The 26,365-nt window shown below is 46.6% G+C and overlaps 1 protein-coding gene across 1 annotated transcript in view; it reads right to left on the minus strand.

The window, feature by feature from the left end:
* SLC8A2 (solute carrier family 8 member A2) overlaps window positions 1–26,365 on the minus strand; it is an 82,005-nt gene that overhangs the window by 32,623 nt on the left and 23,017 nt on the right. The window contains exon 2 of the mRNA XM_075258970.1: window positions 18,384–20,189. Coding sequence (XP_075115071.1) covers window positions 18,384–20,125 — 1,742 coding nt within the window. The 5' untranslated portion in view covers window positions 20,126–20,189. The remainder of the gene's footprint in view (window positions 1–18,383; window positions 20,190–26,365) is intronic.

Raw genomic sequence — 26,365 nt, forward strand, 5'->3', positions numbered from 1 at the left:
ACTTGAGGCCTCCTGAATTAGAGAAGGCGAATCTTTCCTTTGTGTTTCTCCCAGTGAGATGTGTTGGGGGAGCAGATTTCACCTCGCACAGCCGCCCACGCAGCCCGCGCACTTCTGTGGACTCTCCGTGTGATGTGGCGGAGGTGAGGCCGCGCTATGTGAGGATTCTGCTCATCTCAGCACTGACATCTCCTAACACAAGTCTCAGTCCTACAATGACACGCGGCGTTGCGGCTGTTACTAGGCCTGGCGGCGGGGACTTGTCACCTCATCCTCCACCTCCACAGGGGGACATTTCTTTCAGGCTTCTTGGGTTTATACGGCCATTCAGACTGGATAGAATTGGAGCAAACCCTCAGCTGTAGTGAGTGCTAGGTGTGAATGAGTGAGAAGGTTTCCATTCACTGACAGCAAGCAGAGGCATCGGAATACAAAGTATGTGATTCCTATGTATTTATATGGAACTGGAAAATCCATTTAAGGCCGGGGCCCCATGTGGGATAAACAACGCAGTTTGGCGAATCTCAACAACAAATTGCAGAAACCCCCCACAGCGGACATGTTACGATGTAATAAAACGTTGTTTATGTAAATCGCAGCATGTCAGTTATATCTATGCAGACGCCAGCGGTTCCCCTATAAGTACAGTGGAAGCAGAAAGTCTGGTGATGTCATGATGTTGATGACATCATTATCAGACCCGCCAACTCCCTGCAATCAGCTGTTAGAAGCAGCAGCAGCGCTCCGCTCTACAGGTCAGTGACATCATGGTCATCGGTCACGTGAATAAGGCTGAGCTGCAATACCAAGCACAACCACTATACAATGTAAGGCGCTGTGCTTTGTAGGTAGTGTAGAGGTGGCAATGCAGCGTCGGGCCCCACCTGTCCAATGATAGATCATCAGTACTTCCTTTAAGTTCCACCCCTGGATCTCGATTTTAGTATGGTTTGGATCCCCTATGCAAATGAAAACCAAACCCCTATATACCGTCTGATATCACCATCATCGTTCTGACCTGCTGACACCTTCTAAGGCTGACATTTATAGGGACTGTGACACTAAGTCTCCACCACAAACTTATTTACATACAGCCATCTTCTAGGGGTCATCCATGATCACAATATGAACTATGAGGGCTGATTTCTTCCAAAAACAGCGCCCCAGCTGTCCACAGGTTATGTGTGATATTGGACACAGTCCTGTTCAGTTTTGTTGCGTTGCAATACCAGGCACAGCCCATAGACCGCAGTGGCATTATTTCAGCAGCCATGTGTTCTGGGCAGACTTGAGAGTATTTTTGTGGCTCTGAAACCTCTATTAAGATCGCAGCTGGTCCGCATGTAATAATGGACTGACTCCAGTAAATGATACCGCCGTCTACGCCCCGTGATCTGGGCCCCTTCTTTTTGTTTCATGTTTTTCCTAAATTTAACAATGCAGATAGTGACAGTTCCCAGCATGTCATGGCCGCCCCTGCAGGACCCGGAGCGCGGCGTGACTGGGCAGCTTTTATATTAGCGACATCCCAATTGTCCCAGACTATAGGGGGGGAGACGTTCGCTGTTCACTATACCAGGAACCCTATTAATGAGACTTGGAAGATCCCAAGAGAGTCGCGGCCGACGGGGCCAATGGAATTATTAAAGGTAATGAAATAAGAGGAAGGGGAGAAGGAGAGGAGGCCGGCAGGAGCAAGACACAAGACAAGCCAAGAAGTATGGCAGACAAGGAAGAAATATCATAGACAATCCAATTATGGTGGAGACAGACGCGACAAGATTGATACAGAATCTGAACTGAGAGGGTGTAATACTGCACGGAAGATGGATGAAGGAGCAGAAGGACGGAGCGCTGGGAGGAGGAGGCTCAAAAAGTAAAGGAACACGGAACTGAAGGGGTTAAGCACAGGATACAGAAATGTCAGAGTGTTGCCCCGGATCTGTATACAGAGACCCCAAAGTGCTGCTCTCGATCTGTATACAGAGACGCCAGAGTGCTGTCCCGGATCTGTATACAGAGACGCCAGAGTGCTGCCCCGGATCTGTATACAGAGACACCAGAGTGCTGCCCCGGATCTGTATACAGAGACACCAGAGTGCTGCCCCGATCTGTATACAGAGACACCAGAGTGCTGCTCCGGATCTGTATACAGAGACCCCAAAGTGCTGCTCTCGATCTGTCTACAGAGACGCCAGAGTGATGTCCCGGATCTGTATACAGAGACACCAGAGTGCTGCCCCGGATCTGTATACAGAGACACCAGAGTGCTGCCCCGGATCTGTATACAGAGACACCAGAGTGCTGCCCCGGATCTGTATACAGAGACCCAAAAGTGCTGCTCTCGATCTGTCTACAGAGACGCCAGAGTGATGTCCCGGATCTGTATACAGAGACACCAGAGTGCTGCCCCGATCTGTATACAGAGACACCAGAGTGCTGCTCTCGATCTGTATACAGAGACACCAGAGTGGTGCCCCGGATCTGTATACAGAGACACCAGAGTGCTGCCCCGATCTGTATACAGAGACACCAGAGTGCTGCCCCGGATCTGTATACAGAGATACCAGAGTGCTGCCCCGGATCTGTATACAGAGACACCAGAGTGCTGCTCCGGATCTGTATACAGAGACACCAGAGTGCTGCCCCGGATCTGTATACAGAGACACCAGAGTGCTGCCCCGGATCTGTATACAGAGACACCAGAGTGCTGCCCCGGATCTGTATACAGAGACACCAGAGTGCTGCCCCGATCTGTATACAGAGACACCAGAGTGCTGCCCCGGATCTGTATACAGAGACACCAGAGTGCTGCCCCGGATCTGTATACAGAGACACCAGAGTGCTGCCCCGGATCTGTATACAGAGACACCAGAGTGCTGCCCCGGATCTGTATACAGAGACACCAGAGTGCTGCCCCGGATCTGTATACAGAGACACCAGAGTGCTGCTCCGGATCTGTATACAGAGACACCAGAGTGCTGCCCCGGATCTGTATACAGAGACACCAGAGTGCTGCCCCGGATCTGTATACAGAGACACCAGAGTGCTGCCTCGGATCTGTATACAGAGACACCAGAGTGCTGCCCCGGATCTGTATACAGAGACACCAGAGTGCTGCCCCGGATCTGTATACAGAGACACCAGAGTGCTGCTCCGGATCTGTATACAGAGACACCAGAGTGCTGCCCCGGATCTGTATACAGAGACACCAGAGTGCTGCCCCGGATCTGTATACAGAGACACCAGAGTGCTGCCCCGGATCTGTATACAGAGACACCAGAGTGCTGCCCCGGATCTGTAATACAGAGATACCAGAGTGCTGCTCCGGATCTGTATACAGAGACACCAGAGTGCTGCCCCGGATCTGTATACAGAGACACCAGAGTGCTGCCCCGGATCTGTATACAGAGACACCAGAGTGCTGCCCCGGATCTGTATACAGAGACACCAGAGTGCTGCCCCGGATCTGTATACAGAGACACCAGAGTGCTGCCCCGGATCTGTATACAGAGACACCAGAGTGCTGCTCCGGATCTGTATACAGAGACACCAGAGTGCTGCTCCGGATCTGTATACAGAGACACCAGAGTGCTGCCCCGGATCTGTATACAGAGACACCAGAGTGCTGCTCCGGATCTGTATACAGAGACACCAGAGTGCTGCCCCGGATCTGTATACAGAGACACCAGAGTGCTGCCCCGGATCTGTATACAGAGACACCAGAGTGCTGCCCCGGATCTGTATACAGAGACACCAGAGTGCTGCTCCGGATCTGTATACAGAGACACCAGAGTGCTGCCCCGGATCTGTATACAGAGACACCAGAGTGCTGCCCCGGATCTGTATACAGAGACACCAGAGTGCTGCCCCGGATCTGTATACAGAGACACCAGAGTGCTGCCCCGGATCTGTATACAGAGACACCAGAGTGCTGCCCCGGATCTGTATACAGAGACCTACAACTAAGATGTGTACTGCACTACTCAGGGAGTCCTTGTGACATCATCAATGACATCACAGGTTCCCAACAACTGCCTGAACACCTCCGCAGCTACTTCTTTCTTTAGGGCACATCATATAAGCTGCAGCACTGTATAAAGGTTTTCAGACAGGACTCGCCCCATTTTGTCTATGGCCACACCCAGTTTGGGTGCTCAGTGCACTGGCCTTGCCTCTTTTTTGGATGTGACTGAGGAGACCTTTGTAGTGGAATGGATAGGAAAGGGTTAAAAACAAGGCTGGCCGTTGACATTACAGAGCATGTGTCCCAATAACCCAGACTCCACTGTCCGGGCAGGCCGGCCTCACTGTATACATTTTCTGTACATTCCTCTATTTTTAAGGATTCTTTGAGGCAAGTTCTGCTATTTTTGGGCTTTTTTTTCGGCCTCCTCTGGGGTATCAGCGATCTCAGACTTCTGGCCCTATATCCAGATTTATTCAGTTTGATCCTTTTATAGCACTTTCTGTTTTCGACCTTACAAATTCCTCTTACATGTACTTGGCATGAAATTCTCATTGTAACGTAATGGACGGCTGCCCCTGGGACCCTCCCGAGCCCACCCCCTACATCCCCGCACTCTATTACATCCTATGGTCTATTACAGTATAGGATGACTAATGGGATCTGGTGCAGGCTCTCACCTTCTTCCCAGTTTTTGGAGTACATTGATGGATTTGCAGTTTCAGCTGCTTCGACATCTTCTTTGACTAATATTGATTTTCTTAAAGGGAAAAACTCAAAGAAGTCGGATTTAGCGACCGATGCTGACCTTTCACCTTAGAGTAACAAATATTAAGTCTGAATTTTTAGCACCCAGTCAATTATTTTTGGTTTTCCAGCTCAATGCTTTTTGCCTATGAAGGCGAACGTCGGTGACCCTTCTGTCCTGAGTCCTGTAGGTCGGCCTTGCAGATAATCCATGTTACTAGTGGTCTAGTAATCCCGATTTAAAGGGATTTTGTAATTATTAATTCAGAGTTATATAAAATTTTGTGGCGGTGACAGATACCTGGTAATCCTGGATATAGGGGTAGAAGTTCAACCAGGACAGAGCAGGACAATGTAAATGGGGGTGGGGGTGCCCCCATCTTATGTGCGTGGGGGCATCCCTACTCTCCAGCAGATGAATTGGGACTGATCCTTTCGTCATCAGGGTTATAGGAAGTGTCTATTTCCCTCTGCATGTTTGGCAGGGTGTGCATGTGTTGGGGGTTGTTTACAGACATCTACAGGGGCTAACATGGGCATAGCTTTTGGGGGTGCAGAATTAGCAGTTGCTACCGGGCCCCAGGAGCCTGAGAGGGACCCAAAGGTCTCTCCACATAAGAAGACACCAGTATTATAGATGGCACCAGTGGCGTAACTAGGAATGGCGGGGCCCTGTATCTGAGCCCCATCCCCTGTGTGTTATGCAATTATTTGACCCCCTATGACTCCACCCCTGGTATCCGCAGCAAATATCTGATCTGTATCCCTGACATTTATTACGCCGGAATTATTACCATTGATGTACGGTGTTGTTCAGCTGGAAACCTTTTTATAATTTTTGACTCCGTGAGTGTAATGAAGGTTTTTTATTGATCTCGTCCACCATTAAATTAATTTAATTGATTTTCTGTAAAGTTCTTCTAATAAAGCTTTAATGAATTAATAAATTATACATGCGAATAGACGTCTGAAGTGAAGGGAAACGCCGCACCATTTATTAGAAAACTCACATCCCCGGTCAATTAGACGATGCTTATTGGGGGGGGGGGGGGGGGGGGGAATTCCAGCGCCCACCCCCTGCGCCTTCTCAGTCACGACAAAACGTGGTAAAGAAGTGATACCGAGCTAAAGTAGGTGATAGCAATGGTCCAGCCCCAGAGGTGTCATGTATATCGGCCATGGCAAAGTGACCACGGGGATATGTCTGATAAAGACAGTATCAGAACACCCAGGACGGAATAAATAATATTTTGTTGGCATTAAAGGAATTCTACCACTAAAACCTTTTTTTTTGTGGATAAGACGTCGGAATAGCCTTTAGAAAGGCTATTCATCTCTTACCATTAGACGTGGTCTCCGCTGCGCCATTCCTTAGAAATACCGGTTTTGACCGGTATGCAAATGAGTTCTCTCGCAGCGATCGGGGTGGGCCTCAGCGCTCAAACAGCAATGAGGGTGTCCACACCGCTGCCAGAGAAGTGTCTCCAGCGACGCCTCCTTCTTCGTCCGCAGTGTCATCTTCAACGTCTTCTTCTGGCGCAGGCTTGTAACTTCTAGTCCTTGGGCAGAGCAGACTGCGCACAAGCCGTGGGAAAATCGCTGCTAACAAAACTGTGCAAGTGGCCATTTTCCCGTGGCCTGTGCGCCTGCACAGTCTGCTCTGCCCAAGGCCTGAGGCCTAGAAGATACAAGTCTGCGCCGGAAGAAGATGTTGAAGATGACGCTGCACATAAAGAAGGAGGCGGCGCTGGAGACAATTCTCTGGCATCGCTGTTTCAGCGCTGAGGCCCACCCCCATCGCTGCGAGAGAACTCATTTGCATACTGGTAAAAAACAGTATTTCTAAGGAACGGCGCAGCGGAGACCACGTCCAATGGTAAGAGACGAATAGCCTTTCTAAAGGCTATTCCGACGTCTTTATCCATAAAAAAAAAAAGGTTTTAATGGTAGAATCCCTTTAAATTTAGATTTTTAAAACTTAAACATTTTTGCAAATAGAAATGTTCAAAATTTTACAGTATTTCTTCAATTTCGATTGCAAAATTTGTGGTGATATCTATTGTTGTCATCGGTTGCCAATGGATATGACTATGAATGCAGGAAATTTCGATGGTCTGAAGCTTATCAGAAACCCAGCCATGATGTCCTTATTGTGGTCGGGTTATCTTCTCATACATGTAGTGTCCTCCTGATAACCAGTCATGATGTCCTTATTGTGGTCGGGTTATCTTCTCATACATGTAGTGTCCTCCTGATAACCAGCCGTGATGTCCTTATTGTGGTCAGGTTATCTTCTCATACATGTAGTGTCCTCCTGATAACCAGCCATGATGTCCTTATTGTGGTCAGGTTATCTTCTCATACATGTAGTGTCCTCCTGATAACCAGCCATGATGTCCTTATTGTGGTCAGGTTATCTTCTCATACATGTAGTGTCCTCCTGATAACCAGCCATGATGTCCTTATTGTGGTCAGGTTATCTTCTCATACATGTAGTGTCCTCTCCTGATAACCAGTCATGATGTCCTTATTGTGGTCAGGTTATCTTCTCATACATGTAGTGTCCTCCTGATAACCAGCCATGATGTCCTTATTGTGGTCAGGTTATCTTCTCATACATGTAGTGTCCCCTCCTGATAACCAGCCATGATGTCCTTATTGTGGTCAGGTTATCTTCTCATACATGTAGTGTCCCCTCCTGATAACCAGCCATGATGTCCTTATTGTGGTCGGGTTATCTTCTCATACATGTAGTGTCCCCTCCTGATAACCAGCCATGATGTCCTTATTGTGGTCAGGTTATCTTCTCATACATGTAGTGTCCTCCTGATAACCAGCCATGATGTCCTTATTGTGGTCGGGTTATCTTCTCATACATGTAGTGTCCTCTCCTGATAACCAGCCATGATGTCCTTATTGTGGTCGGGTTATCTTCTCATACATGTAGTGTCCTCCTGATAACCAGCCATGATGTCCTTATTGTGGTCAGGTTATCTTCTCATACATGTAGTGTCCTCCTGATAACCAGCTATGATATCCTTATTGTGGTCGGGTTATCTTCTCATACATGTAGTGTCCTCCTGATAACCAGCCATGATGTCCTTATTGTGGTCGGGTTATCTTCTCATACATGTAGTGTCCTCCTGATAACCAGTCATGATGTCCTTATTGTGGTCAGGTTATCTTCTCATACATGTAGTGTCCTCCTGATAACCAGCCATGATGTCCTTATTGTGGTCGGGTTATCTTCTCATACATGTAGTGTCCTCTCCTGATAACCAGCCATGATGTCCTTATTGTGGTCGGGTTATCTTCTCATACATGTAGTGTCCTCCTGATAACCAGCCATGATGTCCTTATTGTGGTCGGGTTATCTTCTCATACATGTAGTGTCCCCTCCTGATAACCAGCCATGATGTCCTTATTGTGGTCGGGTTATCTTCTCATACATGTAGTGTCCTCTCCTGATAACCAGCCATGATGTCCTTATTGTGGTCAGGTTATCTTCTCATACATGTAGTGTCCTCCTGATAACCAGCCATGATGTCCTTATTGTGGTCAGGTTATCTTCTCATACATGTGGTGTCCTCCTGATAACCAGCCATGATGTCCTTATTGTGGCCGGGTATCTTCTCATAGATGACAGGTGGTACATACCTCTATCACTACGATAGTTTATTCTTTGATGCCTGCACTGAATACATATGATAGGAGTATTATTGCTGATCTGTCTGTCCATTAAAATAACTTTTCCCATTTTCCTTAAGTCAATTCCATTGAACCAAGGTCAGACTAATGACAGACTTGGAGCGCAGAGGTCGGGCCCCGGGGTTCCATTATCCCAATTAGCAGCTGACACGGAGTATGGCGGGGCTGGAGGGCAGCTAATTGGCCGGTATGAAGGGCAGGAATCCCAGAGCACAGACCATTTCTGTAACACGAATCGCTCTGTTTGCAAACTGTGAGGCTTGTAAACAGATCTGGGAAATCGCCTGCGGCACCGTCATCGGCACAGACAGAACGGAGATGGAGAGGTGAGCTCTGTGCAACTGTACAGCCTGAAGATGCCACACGATGGCAAACAGACTGGTTACTCCGCCACTTGGGAGGGGATGGATTTCTTTGATTGGTTATATGACCTGTGACCTTGGAACATTTCCACATGCAGAATAACAAGACAAGGAAGAGCTGTGAAGCCTTGGCCGTGATGACAGAGCAGATCTAGGCTTTCCTGGGCCAAAGGTTCATGGTGCTGCCCTTATGTGTATCTGACGGCATAAACGTGGCTTTCTGATGACTAGCACCCATATATCACTGGGGTTTACCTATATCATAAATGTTCACCAATGTGGATCCTACTGGACCCATGAAAGGGGAGCAATGCATACATTAACTTCCCAGACCCTGTGTTGTGGCTGCTGTGAATAGAGAGATGGCTGTGTGTGTTCAGCTTTGTGCATTTACTTCAATGGGAGATCCAAAAATATCTGAGCTTTTTTACTCGGCTATTTTGGGAATTCCCATAGAAGTGAATGGAGCCATTTGTGCATATACATCAACCTCTTCATTTACAGCAGAATTGCAATTGGGGCCCCCATTCTCAAAGACAGCGATGGGCTTCAGAGATGAGACATTTATCCATCCTGTGGCCATGCCAAAAATAGGTGGCAATCCCATATAATGGGTGAACCATCTCAAACGTTCCCCTCCCCCCCCCCCATTGATCATTTGACCCCAAAGAACCGCCATTGATCAGCTGGTCTATCCGGGGGAGACTTTATCTAGCCAAATATGGAGTATTAAAAGGTGACCTATAAAACAGGAGCTCCAGGTCCTTAGGAAATAACACTCTAAAGGTACAAACCAGGACTGGGGGAGGGGGTTTCATGGGGTTTTTTAACAATCTTTACAAAAAGCTAAAGATCAAAATCACAAAATTCTCTTTCTTTATGGATTGTTGAGCTGATATCTATGAACGTCTTATGAAAAGAGAAGAAACGCACAAGGAGTGAAAAGAATAATACGAAATAATTTTAGCTGCTCTGAAAGCGAACGAGATTATAAGCACCGAGATCAGAAAGATTAAATTCACAGGATTCACAGGCGAAAGAAAAGGCTAACTCCATAATGAACGTGTCAACTGTGTCATCAAGCATAGGGAAAATAATAGAGTCATTGTCCACCTGCGTGTGAGGTCCGGCCACACAGGCTCCACAGCACAACTAAAAGTCACGATTTACAGGCCGAGCGCTCATTTTATTTTCTCATTTAGTCATCAGAAACCTCAATTTTAACCCCCAAAGCTGGTGAATATCCATAACAGGAGGTGAATGAGCACCATGCTCGTGTGAGTTGGGTCTAGTCCTCACCTGCCGCCTCTTGTTGGACTGGAGATACAACCACACAAGATGAAGATCCATAGGCATGCAAAAGTTAATGAGATCTGTCAAGGATGACCTACACCAATGTCTGCTGATCCTACACCGATGTCTGCTGATCCTACACCGATGTCTGCTGATCCTACACCGATGTCTGCTGATCCTACACCGATGTCTGCTGATCCTACACCGATGTCTGCTGATCCTACACCGATGTGTGCTGATCCTACACCGATGTGTGCTGATCCTACACCGATGTCTGCTGATCCTACACCGATGTCTGCTGATCCTACACCGATGTCTGCTGCTGATCCTACACCGATGTCTGCTGCTGATCCTACACCGATGTCTGCTGCTGATCCTACACCGATGTCTGCTGCTGATCCTACACCGATGTCTGCTGCTGATCCTACACCGATGTCTGCTGCTGATCCTACACCGATGTCTGCTGCTGATCCTACACCGATGTCTGCTGCTGATCCTACACCGATGTCTGCTGCTGATCCTACACCGATGTCTGCTGCTGATCCTACACCGATGTCTGCTGCTGATCCTACACCGATGTCTGCTGCTGATCCTACACCGATGTCTGCTGCTGATCCTACACCGATGTGTGCTGATCCTACACCGATGTGTGCTGATCCTACACCGATGTCTGCTGATCCTACACCGATGTCTGCTGCTCTTACACCGATATCTGCTGATCTTACACCGATGTCTGCGGCTCTTACACCGATGTCTGCTGATCCTACACCGATATCTGCTGATCTTACACCGATGTCTGCTGATCCTACACCGATGTCTGCTTCTCTTACACCAATGTCTTCTGGTCTTACACCGATGTCTGTTGATCCTACATAGATGTCTGCTGCTCCATGGTCTTATGAATACTGAGCTGTATAATGCTGAGCATTGTTAATGTATGGTTTTTAATGGACAGTTTCTAATTAAAGATCAGGTTGTTTGGATGATTGGTTGACTGTATGAATGGCTGGTTGATTTGTTGGATGGATAAGTGGTTGTATGTGGGATAGATGGTTGATTTATTGGATGGATGGTTGGTGTTGTTGGAATGATCAATGAAAGAGTGCAAGATTGATTGATTGATTGAAAAGATGGTTGGTTTGTTGGATGGATGGTTGTATGGTTGGTTGAATAGATGGATGAGTGGTTGGTTTGTTAACCCATTTATGCCTACAGTTGCATTATTGGAACTGAAAAACATAATTTCTGGCATAAATGGGTTAGGTGGATGGATTGTTGGATAGGTAGTTGTTTGGTTGAATAGTTCGATGAGTGGCTGGTTGGTTTGTTGGATGGATGGTTGATTCACTGATAGCTAAAGGCCCCTTTACACAGGCCAACCCAATAGCAATGATTGGCCATAGATGTACCTCTGGACCGTTCATTCCTGATCTTTGCCCGACTGTTTGCATCATTGTTCCTGTATGCAGATGAATCAATCTTTTGAGAGTTTGCATTTATTGGCAGCACCTTGTTTACACCGGGTGATATACTGCTGGTAATCAGGATTTTTATACTTAGGACCCATTCGTATGGGGAAATGGTTGGACAATTACTAAGAACAAACAATCGGATAATCGACCCCTGTAATTGAACATATGATCACGTCAGATAGGCTATGTATGCATGTTTGTTGGAAGGATAGGTGAATGTATGAATGGAAATATGGTTTGTTTGATGGATGGATGAATAGTTGGTTCATTGAATGGATGATTGGCTTGTATGTTGGGTGGATGGATGAGTGGTTGGTTTGTTGGATAAATGGATGATTGGTTGATTTGTTAGATGGATGGTTAAATTGTTGGATAGCCAATTGGTTGGTATGTTGGATAAATCGATGGATGGTTCATTTGATAGATGGATGGTTGGTTGGTTTGTTGGATAGATGTTTGAATTGGTTGAATAGATGGATAAGTGGCTGGTAATTTGTCAGATGGACATGCATTCCTAGGAACAGTTGTTACCAATAATAGACCGGTATCAACAGGACAACGTGGTGCCGACAAACGCAAACTGTATGGGAATGACGGATATGTTGAACACCATGGAGCAGGGAAGACATCTGTTCCTGATTGTTGCTGATCGACACGCTCCAATGCTGCATATTGCAATGTAAAGGTGTCTTTTCTGGATCCTTCGCAGAGGATTACTGGTATATGTAGATCTTATAGTCTGCCGTGTACTTGGCCCTGTAGAGGTGTCTTTTCTGGATCCTTCGCCGAGGCTTACTGGAGCGTGTAGATCTTAAAGTCAGCCATGAAATTGGCCCTTGGCCATGTTCTGCTGTGTAGATCTCATAGTCAGTCGTCAGTGTACTTGGCCCTGTAAAGGTGTCTCTTCTGGATCCTTCGCAGAGGATTACTGGTATATGTAGATCTTATAGTCAGCCATGTACTTGGCCCTGTAGAGGTGTCTCTTCTAGATCCTTCACCGAGGATTACTGGAGTTCAATGAATTAAGACTCAGTAAATCACCAACCAATGTCTTTGTAGCCGTTCCTTGTATCAGGGTTTGCTCGGCTTTGGGTGGTGACCACATCTTCTATCTCTTGTCCAAGGACTGCAAAACGTAATTGACATAATTGATCATCTCCTTCCCTCGTTGCCAGCGGTAAACACTCCATTCTCTGTTCTGTTCCGACCTCTCTTTGCCTTGTTATTGGATTTCGGTGTAGATACGAGCACTTATTATGTGAGGATGTGATTATGTCATTGTTTACCAGCCAAGGCCGCTGTATAGGAGAGAGGTGTCAAGGTGGTCCCTGCTACAAGACCGGCAGAGGTTACCTTATATGACAGAGCGTTTCGCCAATTTTACAGGGTCATTATTGCCTACGCAGAAATCCAATATAATAGAGCGTCAGGGTTTCTTGTTGTATTGCTATGCCACGACGTCAGATAGGTAGCCTTGGCTATATGTGAGTGAGTGAGTCATTGTAGATTGTAGAATGACAGGTATCAAGTACTGTCAGCACTGAAGTTTCTACAAGTAAGGCCCCGTGAACACAATCACTTTCCTGGTCCATTTGCATCACATATTGATGTATTATTTTTAATGGCCCCCTGTACATGGCCGTATCTTATCTTATTTGAGGGTTGTAGGACGAGCCACAAAAAAATGGATCAGGTTCTATTCCTGGGTTTTGCATCTCGGTCCAGCTATTCTTTTGATAGGGACCATTTACGATACGGACAGTAGACAGATAACATTCTTTGTTCTTCGGACCTGGACATGACTACAGACGTGTGCATGGGGTGTAAGAGTTTCTACTCTCCTTTCTGGACAGAGGTTCAGGCCATTTTCTTATCCCTCCCTCATGCTGTGCACTGCAGCCCTGCTTGTTCTGACTGGCTTCTGTCTATATGCACAAGCCCACCAGATCAGTGCAGGTACATGGACACCGCTCAATGATCTTCCATAAGGAACAACCAGGGGCTCCAATGCAGAATCTGTGACACGAGCTGCTATCTCTAATACCATATTGCTAGAGGGCAAAGGTTTTTCTGGTGGCCCCCTCATGTACCAGGAACTGCACGAGCCCCATAACCCAATCCCAGGTACAGAAATCTGCTTTATTGCACATTACTGATTTACCATCCCCCTCCCCTAGTCTTAGCTTCCTTTCTGGCTATTTTCCGTTCACTTCCTTGCATTACTGAGTTTCCTCCTTGCAGAATACATTGATGACAATCTCATTTCCTTCAGCCTCATTTCTAGAATAATCTGAGCACCGATATATATAAGAAAGCTTCAGTTCTGCTAGACACCCTGCGCACGGTGAGGGTCTGATACTGTGACCTTTCATGTTCTGGCTACCAGCCATTATAGGGGTTAGATCACACTTGGTAACATTGTAGCACCTCCAAATTAGTAATCAATAGGTCACTAATGAGAAAATGAAATATAAAAATGGAGAATCTTCAGTAGTGGAAAAAATGATGACAGATTGTGTTACCGTGCCTGATGAAGAGACCTAGTAGTCTCGAAAGCTTGCAATCTGTTATTGTTTTTGTTAGCCACTGGGCCCCCCAAAAAGTGTCAGCCGTGTTCTCGCCCCAGTAGGTTATATAAAAAAGGGCAAGCATATTATTGTATGACTCTGGACAGAAACCCTGGTGCCCTCAGGAAAATATAAACCACTAGGCCTCATAATAGAGCCAACCGTTGTGTACCCAGAATAGTGGCCGCCATGTTGCCCTTGGAGGTTTGGAGTATTCTGCAGCTCTTTTTTCCAAATACCATAGTAGCCCCAGAACCATCTACAGTGGTAAATGTGCCCCCTAAACAATGCCAACCATGACGTCCCCCTCATATCAAAACCAGCCCCTCTGCTCCAAGAATAGTGGTAGCCATTGTGCCCAATAAACAGTACGAACTAATGGATCCTCCTCAGAGTCTGCCCCTCTGGCACAAGAATAGTGCTGGCTACTGTACGCCCTAAACAGTGCCAAAAATGACGTGTCCCTCATATCAAAACCAGCCCCTCTGTCCCAAGAACAGTGCTAGCTACTGTGCCCCCTAAACAGTGCCAAAAATGGTGTCCTTCTCATAACTGGCTGGCCACTGTGCCCAAACAAGAACTAGTCACTATTGCCCCTACACAGTATCACCTATAGTGTCCTCCTCAGGGCCCGTCACTGTGCCCCACATAGAGTGCTAGCCATGGTACCCCCCAAAGAGCCCATCTGTGCCCTAAGAAACGTGCCAGCTTCATACTATAAATATGGCTGGAGCAATGGCGGGGACCAACGCATTCGATTATAACTGACTTTTACTGGGGAGCACAGCATTCAGATGGATGCCAAGGCCATCACCAATATCCCTGTGCTCCAGCTGCAGGACCCCCCCCCCCCCATATCTACCACATCTACAGGTTTGGAAGGTGTCATTAAACTGGCAGCTCTATGTGAGCAGTACGAGGTGCAGACGCGTCTTATTCACGCTGTAGATTAGGAGGAGGTGATAAGTCTGCACCCTGATGGTTGGCTGATCCCTTGTTAACTTCGAGGACCCATCCATCATTAATAGTGCGAGCGCTCGGCTCAGTCACACGGAATCACTCAGCCCATGCTCCCTGTTGGGTGATTAAAACCTGGTAAAAAAAAATCAGGAGAAGAAGAAGAAGCTGCGTCTTGTGTTAGCGGCAGCAGCAGCAGCGGTGGGTGGATGGGCCTGTGTCATACTGCAGTGCTCGCTGTCACCGGCTCCCGGAACGTACGGCCTCGTTATGACCGTCATTACATGGATCCAATGCAAAGGCGCGCTATAGAATCTGCGACATCTATATATACATTATATAACAGGAATACATAATAAAGCACCAAGGAGTAGCGGAGTACAGGGCCACACTGGGGCAGAGTTAGGCTGAGGCCCCACATTGCTGAAACGCAGCTTTTTTTTTTGTTGCAGATTTTGCTGCGGTTTTTTGATCCAAAGCCAGGAGTGGATTGAGCAGAAAGGAGAATTAGAAGAACTTCCTATATATTTACCATTCATTTTGTAGCCATTCTTAACTTGGGATAAAAAAAAAACGCAACAAAATCTGCAACCAAAAATGCGTTTCTGCAGCGTGGGGCTTCAGCCTTCTGGGACTTTCCTCATGACTTCTATTGATCAATAGCAGATTAGTGGGAGCCGGTCTACTGCACCCCCATAAATCATCTGATCGCAGAGACCACCACGCACCAGGAACAGCTCAGAGCACAGCGCCGTACACGGTGTAGTGGCGGGGCCTGGTTACTGCAGCTCAGTCCCATTTAAAGGGGTTGTCCAGGATTTTATTTTATTTATGGCTTATCCCAAAGATATCTGATTGCTGGGGGGTAATAGTTGGCCCCCATATGGAACAGCAGGGGATAAGTGTCCAATTGCTAGGGACCCAATCTCTACACTTGTGTGATCGGCGCGCCATTCATTTCTATGGTACACAAGTGTACTGGTGCTGCATTCACAAGGTGGTCTTGGAGAGACTTTCAGTCCCCCCTCCTCATCACTGGGGGACCGGGCAATCAGAATACCCGGTGGTATTACTGCAGCTCCGCTTCCATTGACTTCAACAGAAACACTTCCATACATAGATTAAAAAAATGGAGAATTGAATAAGCAGGAACTGCAATATCTGCACGGCCACTACATGATTTATGGCTGATCGGTGGGGGTGATGGGGGATCAAAAGGGGGCGCTGGCAGCCTCTAGGTGCCACATGGAGCCAACAAACCACTTTGGCTTTTCCATTTCAATAGTCAATTACAGAACTAATTCCCTGCCTTTGAAAGCATGAAGGAAGACTTGGCCAAAAGTCAGACAAACCATTTCCCAAAAACCCTATTTGGGGACTGAGAGTAACGACAAGGAGGTTCCCAGTTCACAATCCCTATCTGTAAGCCAAAGATACTATCTTCAGTCAAGTGTAATACTTTATTTCCCCTGCGGAGGAGCTGTAGAGAAATGGTAGACTTGTGTAGATCGCAGCAGATTACCAGGGGTTAGATGCCCTGGACAAACCAAAATCAGAGATTGGTATCGGGGAGACTTATAACAAATTGGGATTGTCCAAAGGGAACGGTCCTATTCATGTAGCACAAACCTAAGACTCCAACAGAGAATCAAGAAAATCCTAAGAGACAATGTGACTCCAATGCAAGCAAAACCCAGGCAAAGACAGCACATCCAGTGTATTCTTCTGTCTAATACTGGGGCCACAAGAGCTGGTGGCCAAACAAGGAATCTATGGCCGCATTCTAGTACCCAGCCTTCGTGTCCGCCATAGATCCTACATATTGGTTAGATATAACTTTGCAAAGGGAACCGATAGCTTCATGGTCACTATACACATTAAAGATAAGTCAAACGTGACAGATCGGTGGGGGTCCAGCATCTGCCGGTCCCATTGATCAGCTGATTTCAGGGACCACCAAGAACCCAAACCAGGTACACAGTAATAAGCTGGAAACACAGCGCCGTACTCTGCATAGTGGCCATGACGGGTTACTGCAGCTCAGTCCCATTCAAATGAATGTGAGAGTAACTAGGCACAGCCACTACACAGTGTACAAGGTAAAGTCGCTGGATCCGATGAGCAGCGGGCCCCACAATCAGCTGACCTACAGCAGGGGCGTAAGTTGAGGGTGGGCAGTTGCCCTCAGTCCCTTTAAGTCCCGCATTTAAGGGTTATAATAAATCCATATTTTAAGAGAATAATAAAATAAGCAAAAAAAAAAAATCTATATGATATTGAGCCGCCAGCATCAGCCTGACCGACACCATGACGCTCAGAGTGCACTTACATTAGACACTGACGCGGCCCCCACGGTCAACCCCATTCACATAAACTGACAAGTCTCCATTGACCAGCCAAGAGTTGGAATCTCGGGGGGATTTGGTAAAAGCTTTAACCCCTTCCTGCCTGCAGTGTGACGACCCCCAGCGATTAATGACTGTGTTCTACAAGGTGGGAGAAGGGACTGGGCTGATGTTCCTGCTCAGCGGCCGAGTGTGCCTGTTATAATGGCTAAATATTGACTCTCTGACTGATCTACAAACAGGATTAGGGTAATTAACTCTTCCAGAAAGCAACACATAATCCTCCCCGGAGAGCCCTGGATTGTATAGGAACCACTCCAAAACCTGCAAATACAATATTGTATCATAACAGAGCGGCCTGAGCGACGATCAGTCACCGACTATGGAACAGGAGGACTTCTCCAGAACTACATTCACTATGGCACATCTGGGACATCCATCTTTTTGGGTGCCTTGCCATATTGGCAATCAATAACTGCCCCAAAACCTAATATTTAGCTACTGTATGCTCGGACCCGTCTCCCAACACCCTAAATGTTTTACTCATATTAGCCTAGAGGTGGAGCTAGTGAGCTGCTGGGGACATGTTCCATGGGTGTTGGGTACTAGAGAGGGCGCAACAGGTTACTTTGTCTTACCCGTTAAGGTGTGACCTGCCATCCAGCACCACTGCTCCAGTGCCTGCCACTATGGTCGCCCTCAATCCTGTACTGATGATGTCATGTGACCACTGCAGCCAATCACAAGTCTCAGCAATCACGTGCATTACAGGCCAATATAACTGCGTAGGCCACTGATTGGTTATAGAGGTCAAGTGAGGATGAGTGTGACGGGCAGGGACTGGATGGGAGCTCGGAAGTGGCGCTACATGTAAAGGAGGACCAAGGGTCGCGTTCCATTATATTCTACAGTTTTCTGCATTTAGCACTTAAAAATCTAATTTTTAAAGAATTTTAGCTACTTACACTGTTTCATCATTCTGGAACTCCAGCTCTCCATAGGCATCTTCGAAGTCAATTCCTCCTCCCCGTGCTGTCCCTTCTACCGTCCGATAGGGTATGACAACAGTCCCTCTTGCCCCAGAGTTACGAACCACTTTTACCTCCAGAACGCCAACACTCTCACTGACATGAATTAGCTTCTCCTCAAAAGTAAATATTCCAGCATGGTCATCGTCCAATATGGTCACTGTGGCAATGAGCGGGGAGACCAGACGAGCTTTGGGAAGTCCTTCCCCATCTGGTTCAAACATCCCTTCTGCGTCCCCTACTCGTAAGTTCATGAGTCGTACAAAGAAGTGCTCGTCCTCCTCAAAGATGTCGTCGTCAATGATTCCGATCTTAATCTCTTTTTGGGTCTCTCCTGGTTTGAAAATCAATGTTCCCTCACTATATTCATAGTCCGAGCCTGCATTGGCAGAGCCGTCTTCCGTCTTGTAGTCCACGTAGAAGGTGCTCCCACCTTCTCCTCCTTGACAAGCAACATTAAGTGTCACAAATCCACAATTCTCCAGACATTGGTAGTTGCAAGGTTGGAAAAAAATTTTGCTTGCGTTTTCCTCTCCAGATTCAGACGTCACCTCCTGAAGGTTGGCCGGCTTTTTGCTGTGGTCGGCCGCATGTTTCTTCAACACGTTGCCTGCACCTATCATCATGCGCGTGGCCTGGATACGATAGAAGGCCCTGCTCTTCTGCTGGTGTAGCAAGGCGTAGTAATTCGCCATTTCCACCAGTTGGTCCAACTCACGTTCTGGATACTTCTGCTTCAGTTCCTTTAAGATGCGGATGACCTCTTTACGGCTCTCATCGAGCTCCTTGGCTTCAGCAGCTGCCGCTGCGCTGTCTTGCACTCCCGGTTCTTTCGTTTCTACTGGCACTACTGAAGATGCCCCCAACTTGCCATCCATTTCTATGCTTTTGGGGAACTCCCCCTCAGTCTCAATGATGATACCTCTACGCTTATCTGCTCGGTACCTCTTGTAAACATATTTGTAAAAGAGAAGACGCTTGTCTGCTATCCAAGCAAAGACCACACAGGCTGGAAAGAATAAGAGGGTGACCAATGCCTCCCAAACTTGGACACGACCTGGAGAGATAACAGCGAGAATGAGGTACAACCATATGTAAGCAAAGATACTCCAGGTAGCTGTGACAAAAAAAACTCTTGGGTGCTTGATCTTCCGAGACTCCCCATTGGGAATGACATAGACACATATGGCAATAATCACAAACATGTTAAATGCAGCAGAACCCACAATGGTTCCTGGCCCTAGATCACCAGCGTGAAAGTTGTGACCACAAACCTCAATAACAGAGAGGAGGATCTCTGGAGCAGAAGAACCTAGAGCCATCAGTGTCAGGTTGGAAACTGTCTCGTTCCATATGCGCACAGTTGCGACACTGGTTTCTCCATTGGGTTTGGTTAATGTGATCTCCTTCTCTTGTGACGTGATGACCTCTATCGAGGCCATGAAGCGGTCAGCAATGATAGACACCCCCAGGAAGAGGTACAGCATTGCCACAAAGTAAACCACAGCCCTGGCAGCTTTGTCTCCTGTGGATGGATTGTGGGGGCTCCAGACTGGGAGAAGGATGCCTGGTTGACATTGACTGTCTTTATGTGCACAGCTTCCATTTTCTGATATTTCGGAGGAGGCCGAAGCAATCACAACCACCAGAAGGATTCCCACTCTTAGGAAGTATGCCATGGCTGATCTGTGGAGGCCTTAGGTCAGATGATGTTGGATTTAGGGTTGATCTGGTTGAAGACGCCTATGGGAATAAATAAATACAAAACGTTAGTTGAAGGTTTAGCTGTAATCTCCGTATAATACATATGCTTGACTTAAGGGATGGAGGACCCTCGTATGAATGACTATATACATTATCTATCACTACATCCCTCTGGAGTAGATACTCTCCATCTGTGGTGGACAAGGCCATATCAGTCGTATTTAATAACAACAGTATTAACCTTCCGACGTTGTGTCCATCAAAATAGAAGCGCAGCATTATCACCCTCCTCTGCTAACCAACTAGATGTCAAAGGGTCCTTGACAGCGGTCTCTATCACCAACATGTATCCGATCCATCATCCCACCGTAATGACCCTCAACCGCTCTCTCTGACCCAAGTGCACCATAAATCATTCCATGCCCGCTCAATGGCCTCCAATGTGCCATACAAATCCTCATTCAATGTATAGTCCTTATCTTGTGCACACCAATTGTCCCGTGTTTCTGCCTCCAAAGAGCCCCTTTACCCCACTCCGACCAATAAGGTGATCCGCAGGCACCATTCTCATGTCCGTATTTGTGTATATGTGGAGGGGAACATAATTGGGATAATAAGGGGTGTAGCTACAGTATGGGGGCCACAGAAGTAGGACTCATACCCATGTCATGGAGACTGAGGGGGGTCTAAAAGGCCATGTATCACATAAGAGCATAGACCTGCTGTGGAGACAAGATGGACGCACAAAACGCATCAACTCTTGTTTTGTTTGACCTACCTCTAGATATTTAGGATATAAGACCAAGATTAGGGATCTCCATATGAGACCAGGATTCCCAGGAGTCTCCAGGTTTTCAGGCATCCTCATTGGTCGCCTCAGTGCAGTGAATAATAATATGGAGGTCCCTCAGAGATCCTGATGTCTATAATCCTGTCTGCTACTGACTGAGCCACAGACTCCATGAGCTTCAGCTGGAGTATATTTTCTATCACCTCTTCACTTCTTATTTCTTTCCATACATAATATATAGCTAAGTATCTCTATGCTAGTACAGTGAATGCTGAAAAATGCTTCCATAAAAAACACCCATTGAATCTTATGGAGCTTGTGGCTCAGCCAGTAGGGAGACAGCCTTATATACATAATGTCCTGGGTTCAAGCCCTGCCTCATGTAACCCAATAATAACATAAAGGATGAAACAGATGGTGGGATCTGTTCCGTGACCATGGATTCTTGATCCAGATTTCACATCCAGAAGGGGAAAAACCTGAATCAATGGGCGATGGACCTCACACACAACCAAGTGCACAGGAAGATTCTGCTATAGGAACTCACACCAAGTCTACGACCATATCAGAATAAAAGAACAAGCCACCTGCAGCACCAGGGCCGGTATATACAGTCGCTGCTCGCGGCGCAGAAGTCGCAGTATTCACTTCCTGCGATATATGTGGCTGTTGTTGCTGCACCATCGGTAACAAGTAATTGTTGTGTGACACAAGGGCTGCCTTGTTTGTGTAGCTTACATGTAATTGCTCAGCTGGGCCAATGGCTGCACCACCTCTCGCCGTGCCAGGCCTTTGTTTGTTACTGTCTCAAGAGAGATGTCAAACAGGGACAGACTTCACGTCTGCACTATTTATACACCTTCCACCTCTGGGAATGCTGTCAGCGCGCCGCGCGCTCCCTGTGTACCAGAGACGTACAGGAATCCAGCGGCAGGTGCTGTAGGTTTCATGCCGTTAAACAAGAGGAGCCCCTGGGAGTCTCCGGGTCTGGCAACGCGCACGGATCAGAGCAGCAGCAGGAGAGCCCGGGCTGGCAGGAGAGGAGAAGACAAAGCCTTTATATAGGCCCTGGCAGGCCCGGGGGCCAGGAGAGAGGACGTTGGGCCCTAAGTAGGTGGCGCGGTCTGACCTAAATTTCACCTGTAAGGTTCTGCCAATTTCAGTAAACATCGGTTTTAGCGGTCCTCCTCTCCATCGTTCAGGTCCCCCGACAGATCTAAGCAATGGAGAGGTGACGCTAGTGTGAACCTAGCACAATCCTGTCGTGATGAGAGTCCATTGCGTTCACCACGATCTCCTAATTCCAGGTTTCCATCTATCCGGAATAAAAAATTGTCCCTGTATAGAAGGCTCCTAGAAGCAGAATTGCTTTTTTCCAAAAACAGCTCCACACCTGACCAGAGGTTGTGCCTGGTATTGCAGCTCAGATCCTTACATTACATTAGAAAATGAGTTACAACACCAGACACAACCTCTGGACAGGTGTGGCGCTGTTTTTAGTCATGGCCATAGAAATAAGACACAGATTATGGAACACTTTTTGCGGCCTGGCCCATTCAATCGAGTGTATTGGTCAATGAAAAATATGGGCACCACATGGATGCCAACCCATGTGCTATCCATTCCATCTTTATAGACCCGTACACTGCACATGGTCACGACGTCTTGTCGTTCATGGGGTGGGGGGGGGGTTAACTATATGGGAGGCTTCTGCGGCATCCAGGAGATTTGTCGGCTATTCCAGCGGTTTCTGGCATTCTATGGATCCATACCAGTGTGTATCGTCAGACGATCATGCGGCGGTTTATTCCCGTTTTATATACTAGTCTGTCTTTTTTAGTAATCAGCCCTATATATAAATGGAAGATCCAGCTGTAGCTCACTCTCTAATGATGAGGATAAAACTCCATTCACGGTGCGTGAGTCAGAGCCGCCATGGTCTAAGTATATACAGGAACAGTGTACGGTAATTCACAGATGCCGAAAACAAAGGGATAAATGTAGCGGGAGAAAAGATTATCCTAAGTGGTAATCTTAGTACTTTTCACAGCCAGACAGGGGCACCAGATATAGATATTCTGCAAGTCAGATTCTACAGTTTAGGAAGCCTGATACAAAGAGCGCCCCTCTTATCCAAGGTGGTGCCTGATATTGCAGCGCAGTCACATTCATTTTAAAGTAAAGGTAAGTCTATGATAGGGAGTGGGTGAATATTTAAAGACGACACACCTCATCTGATCGGCACTGTCACCCTGAGCATTTTGGTGTTTTGTTTGTCCAAATCCGTTCAGCCATTCTACAGATATAGGCCCTGTTAGTGTTGATGCAGATTAGGATCTACTAGCCAAGTGGGAGGAAACATTGTATGACATGCAGCACACAGAGATCCCGCCCCTGAGGAACCACCCACTGTCTACTGGAGATTTTGCACACAGCACTCACAGATAGCAGAGGCATGCGCTGCGGGTTGGGGGAGTTTTAATAACCATATAGATCAGGAGTCTCAAATATGGACCAGTTAAAGGGGCTACGATTGTTGTTGGGACATGTTTCTTTGAAATTTGATACAAAATTATTCTTGATCAATTAGTTATGAACTAATGTAACCATAGTACAATACTATAATACCGCGAGGTTTACACTGACCGGAAATTACCCCATATGAGTATGGTGTCTACATAGGAATAGAAGGACTCTGCCCTTATATAAATTCTGCTGCCCCATAATATTCATGGATAGCTACTTAAGGATGTAAAACCTGTAGCTTAGACCACATTGAAAGGATCTACGTATACGGTTATAAAGCACCACATCACGCTTTTATCCCAAGAAACAGCGCCACATCTTTCCACAGGCGGTGTCCGGTATTGCAGCTCAGTAGTCTAGTGCATGGGGCAGAGTTGCCGCACTATATACAGCCAGGGGAGTCCGAGTGTATAGATCATACTTCGGAGCGGCAGTCACAGTTCTCCAGTATATCTGCTGAGCTCTTGGGGAAGGTTTCTACATCTCAGTAACAAATGTAGAAAACTTCAAGCACTCAAATGTATTTCTATCCTTGTGAATATTTTATTAAGTTAACAGCGCGATTTATCAGCCATCCGAAGCGTATTCAGGAGATCATTCAAGACAGGGATGGCAGAACGGAAAAGGATTAATATCTCTCCGGCAGATGTATAGATATAATATCCCCAAATGTCACAAGGATGGAAATACTCCATTCCTCATCGGTTGTATCTATTCATAGTCTGTACATGAGATTAGTGTATGAATACAATGTATACACATCTATATATACCGGGTATATACACACACACATATAAAATATACACACATGTATACATATACTGTATATATGGACACACACATATATATATACACGCACATACAATATATACATTATTTATGACAGATCACATTAGTCATGTCTTGGCTCTCTGACCACCACAGAACCCTTTAATGACAGAGCTTTATACATCTATTAAGTAGGTTTTCCCACGGGATATAATGCTGTACGTCTGACTGCTGCGCACCCCTCGATCATGGGCATGGGGGTGCACGACCACCATTCCAACGCTCCGACAGTCCCAAGAAGTGAATGGAGGGATGGTCATATATGGATACACCTATGCTGATGATCCCACTAATCAGACCCCAATTATCACCCACCTCACCCTATACACTGAAATAAAGTATCCGGCCTATAGGGGCAGTGTCAGAGGGAGACAGCGCGGATTTCCATGGACTCTGCAGCTGACGTGTGCGAGCCCCAGGGTGTACTCCCCTACACTTTTCTAGATATATAAAATAATACCGCCATACCAAATATTCTCTCCATACAACCAGTGAATACTACCACAATGTGCAAACACGACGCATATACAGTCTACATAAGGAATATTCCTTATGGCCTACTTATATAATGCTCGAAAAATAATAATAATAATAATAGTCCGAGTGTGCCATCCTCGGGGGCGTCCGATGGTCCCATGATTATAGAGCCGTTCCTATCTTGCTCCGTCACATTGAAACAGAATGGATTAGAAGCCCCATAGAGGCGAGAACGTCACACAATGCACTTGGATCACAATTCTAAAGAAATCCGCTGCAAGCTCGCCCCCACATCGGATGCACGCTCGGCCGTGTGCACGGGGTCTCACATCTCCCACTGCTGCCACCGTCACCTTCGAAAAATCTCGGCGTGTTAGGCCTTACCCTTGTGAATAAGCTCTTTTTGAGCTAAGCAGTTGGGATTGCAATTGCCCCATTTGCCTTCCCCTAACGTTGGTCCTATGTAGGAGTTGGAATAGACAGCAGTTGTCTTAGTGAGCCATCCCCTTTAGCAGTAAGTGGCCTTGATATTTTGCCTTAGTATCCTCCTCTTCCTCCACGTCCTGCATTTCTCGGGATCTCTCTGTATCGATCTTCACAATTGCAGAACATTATTCAAAATCAATAGTGTAACCGGTGAGCTTAACATCTAGGAGACGGCACCGAGGCTTTGTGTTTGTTGTTGCTGGTCGTGGGCCTGGACAGTCAGGTTGGTCCAGGGATACCTACATAAGGGAGGTCTGAGAGGGGATCCAAAATATCCTTGTGCCAGTATATATAGATTGTGAGGATGTCACAGCCACGAGGCGACCCGAATAGTCACGTCCCAAAGTCATAACGTGTGACAAAATATCACATCTCACCTTTTTTTATAGTAATCCCTGTACAATGGAAAGTTTTGGACATTTCGACCATTTTGAAGATCTCTGCTTATGGATGGAAGCAGTCACTTATTGTCAGAGTCTGAATAGGCTTCATCTACAGTGTAATAGTAAGTAATGGTGTAAGGTTGTCTTCATACCGGCCGGGTCTATCATGGTGGACACCAGCAACATTCAATCAATCCTATTGACTTAAATGGGGTCCATTGGTTCCTGCCATGGCATCCATCCTTATGAGAACACAAGCACACATGGGTGCATGTACAGTCCTATGAAAAAGTTTGGGCACCCCTATTAATCTTAATCATTTTTAGTTCTAAATATTTTGGTGTTTGCAGCAGCCATTTCAGTTTGATATATCTAATAACTGATGGACACAGTAATATTTCAGGATTGAAATGAGGTTTATTGTACTAACAGAAAATGTGCAATATGCATTAAACCAAAATTTGACCGGTGCAAAAGTATGGGCACCTCAACAGAAAAGTGACATTAATATTTAGTAGATCCTCCTTTTGCAAAGATAACAGCTTCTAGTCGCTTCCTGTAGCTTTTAATCAGTTCCTGGATCCTGGATGAAGGGATTTTGGACAAACAATTCAAGTTCAGTTAAGTTAGATGGTCGCCGAGCATGGACAGCCCGCTTCCAATCATCCCACAGATGTTCAATGATATTCAGGTCTGGGGACTGGGATGGCCATTCCAGAACATTG

Source organism: Leptodactylus fuscus, chromosome 11 (genome assembly GCF_031893055.1).
Source record: "Leptodactylus fuscus isolate aLepFus1 chromosome 11, aLepFus1.hap2, whole genome shotgun sequence".
Taxonomy (NCBI): domain Eukaryota; kingdom Metazoa; phylum Chordata; class Amphibia; order Anura; family Leptodactylidae; genus Leptodactylus; species Leptodactylus fuscus.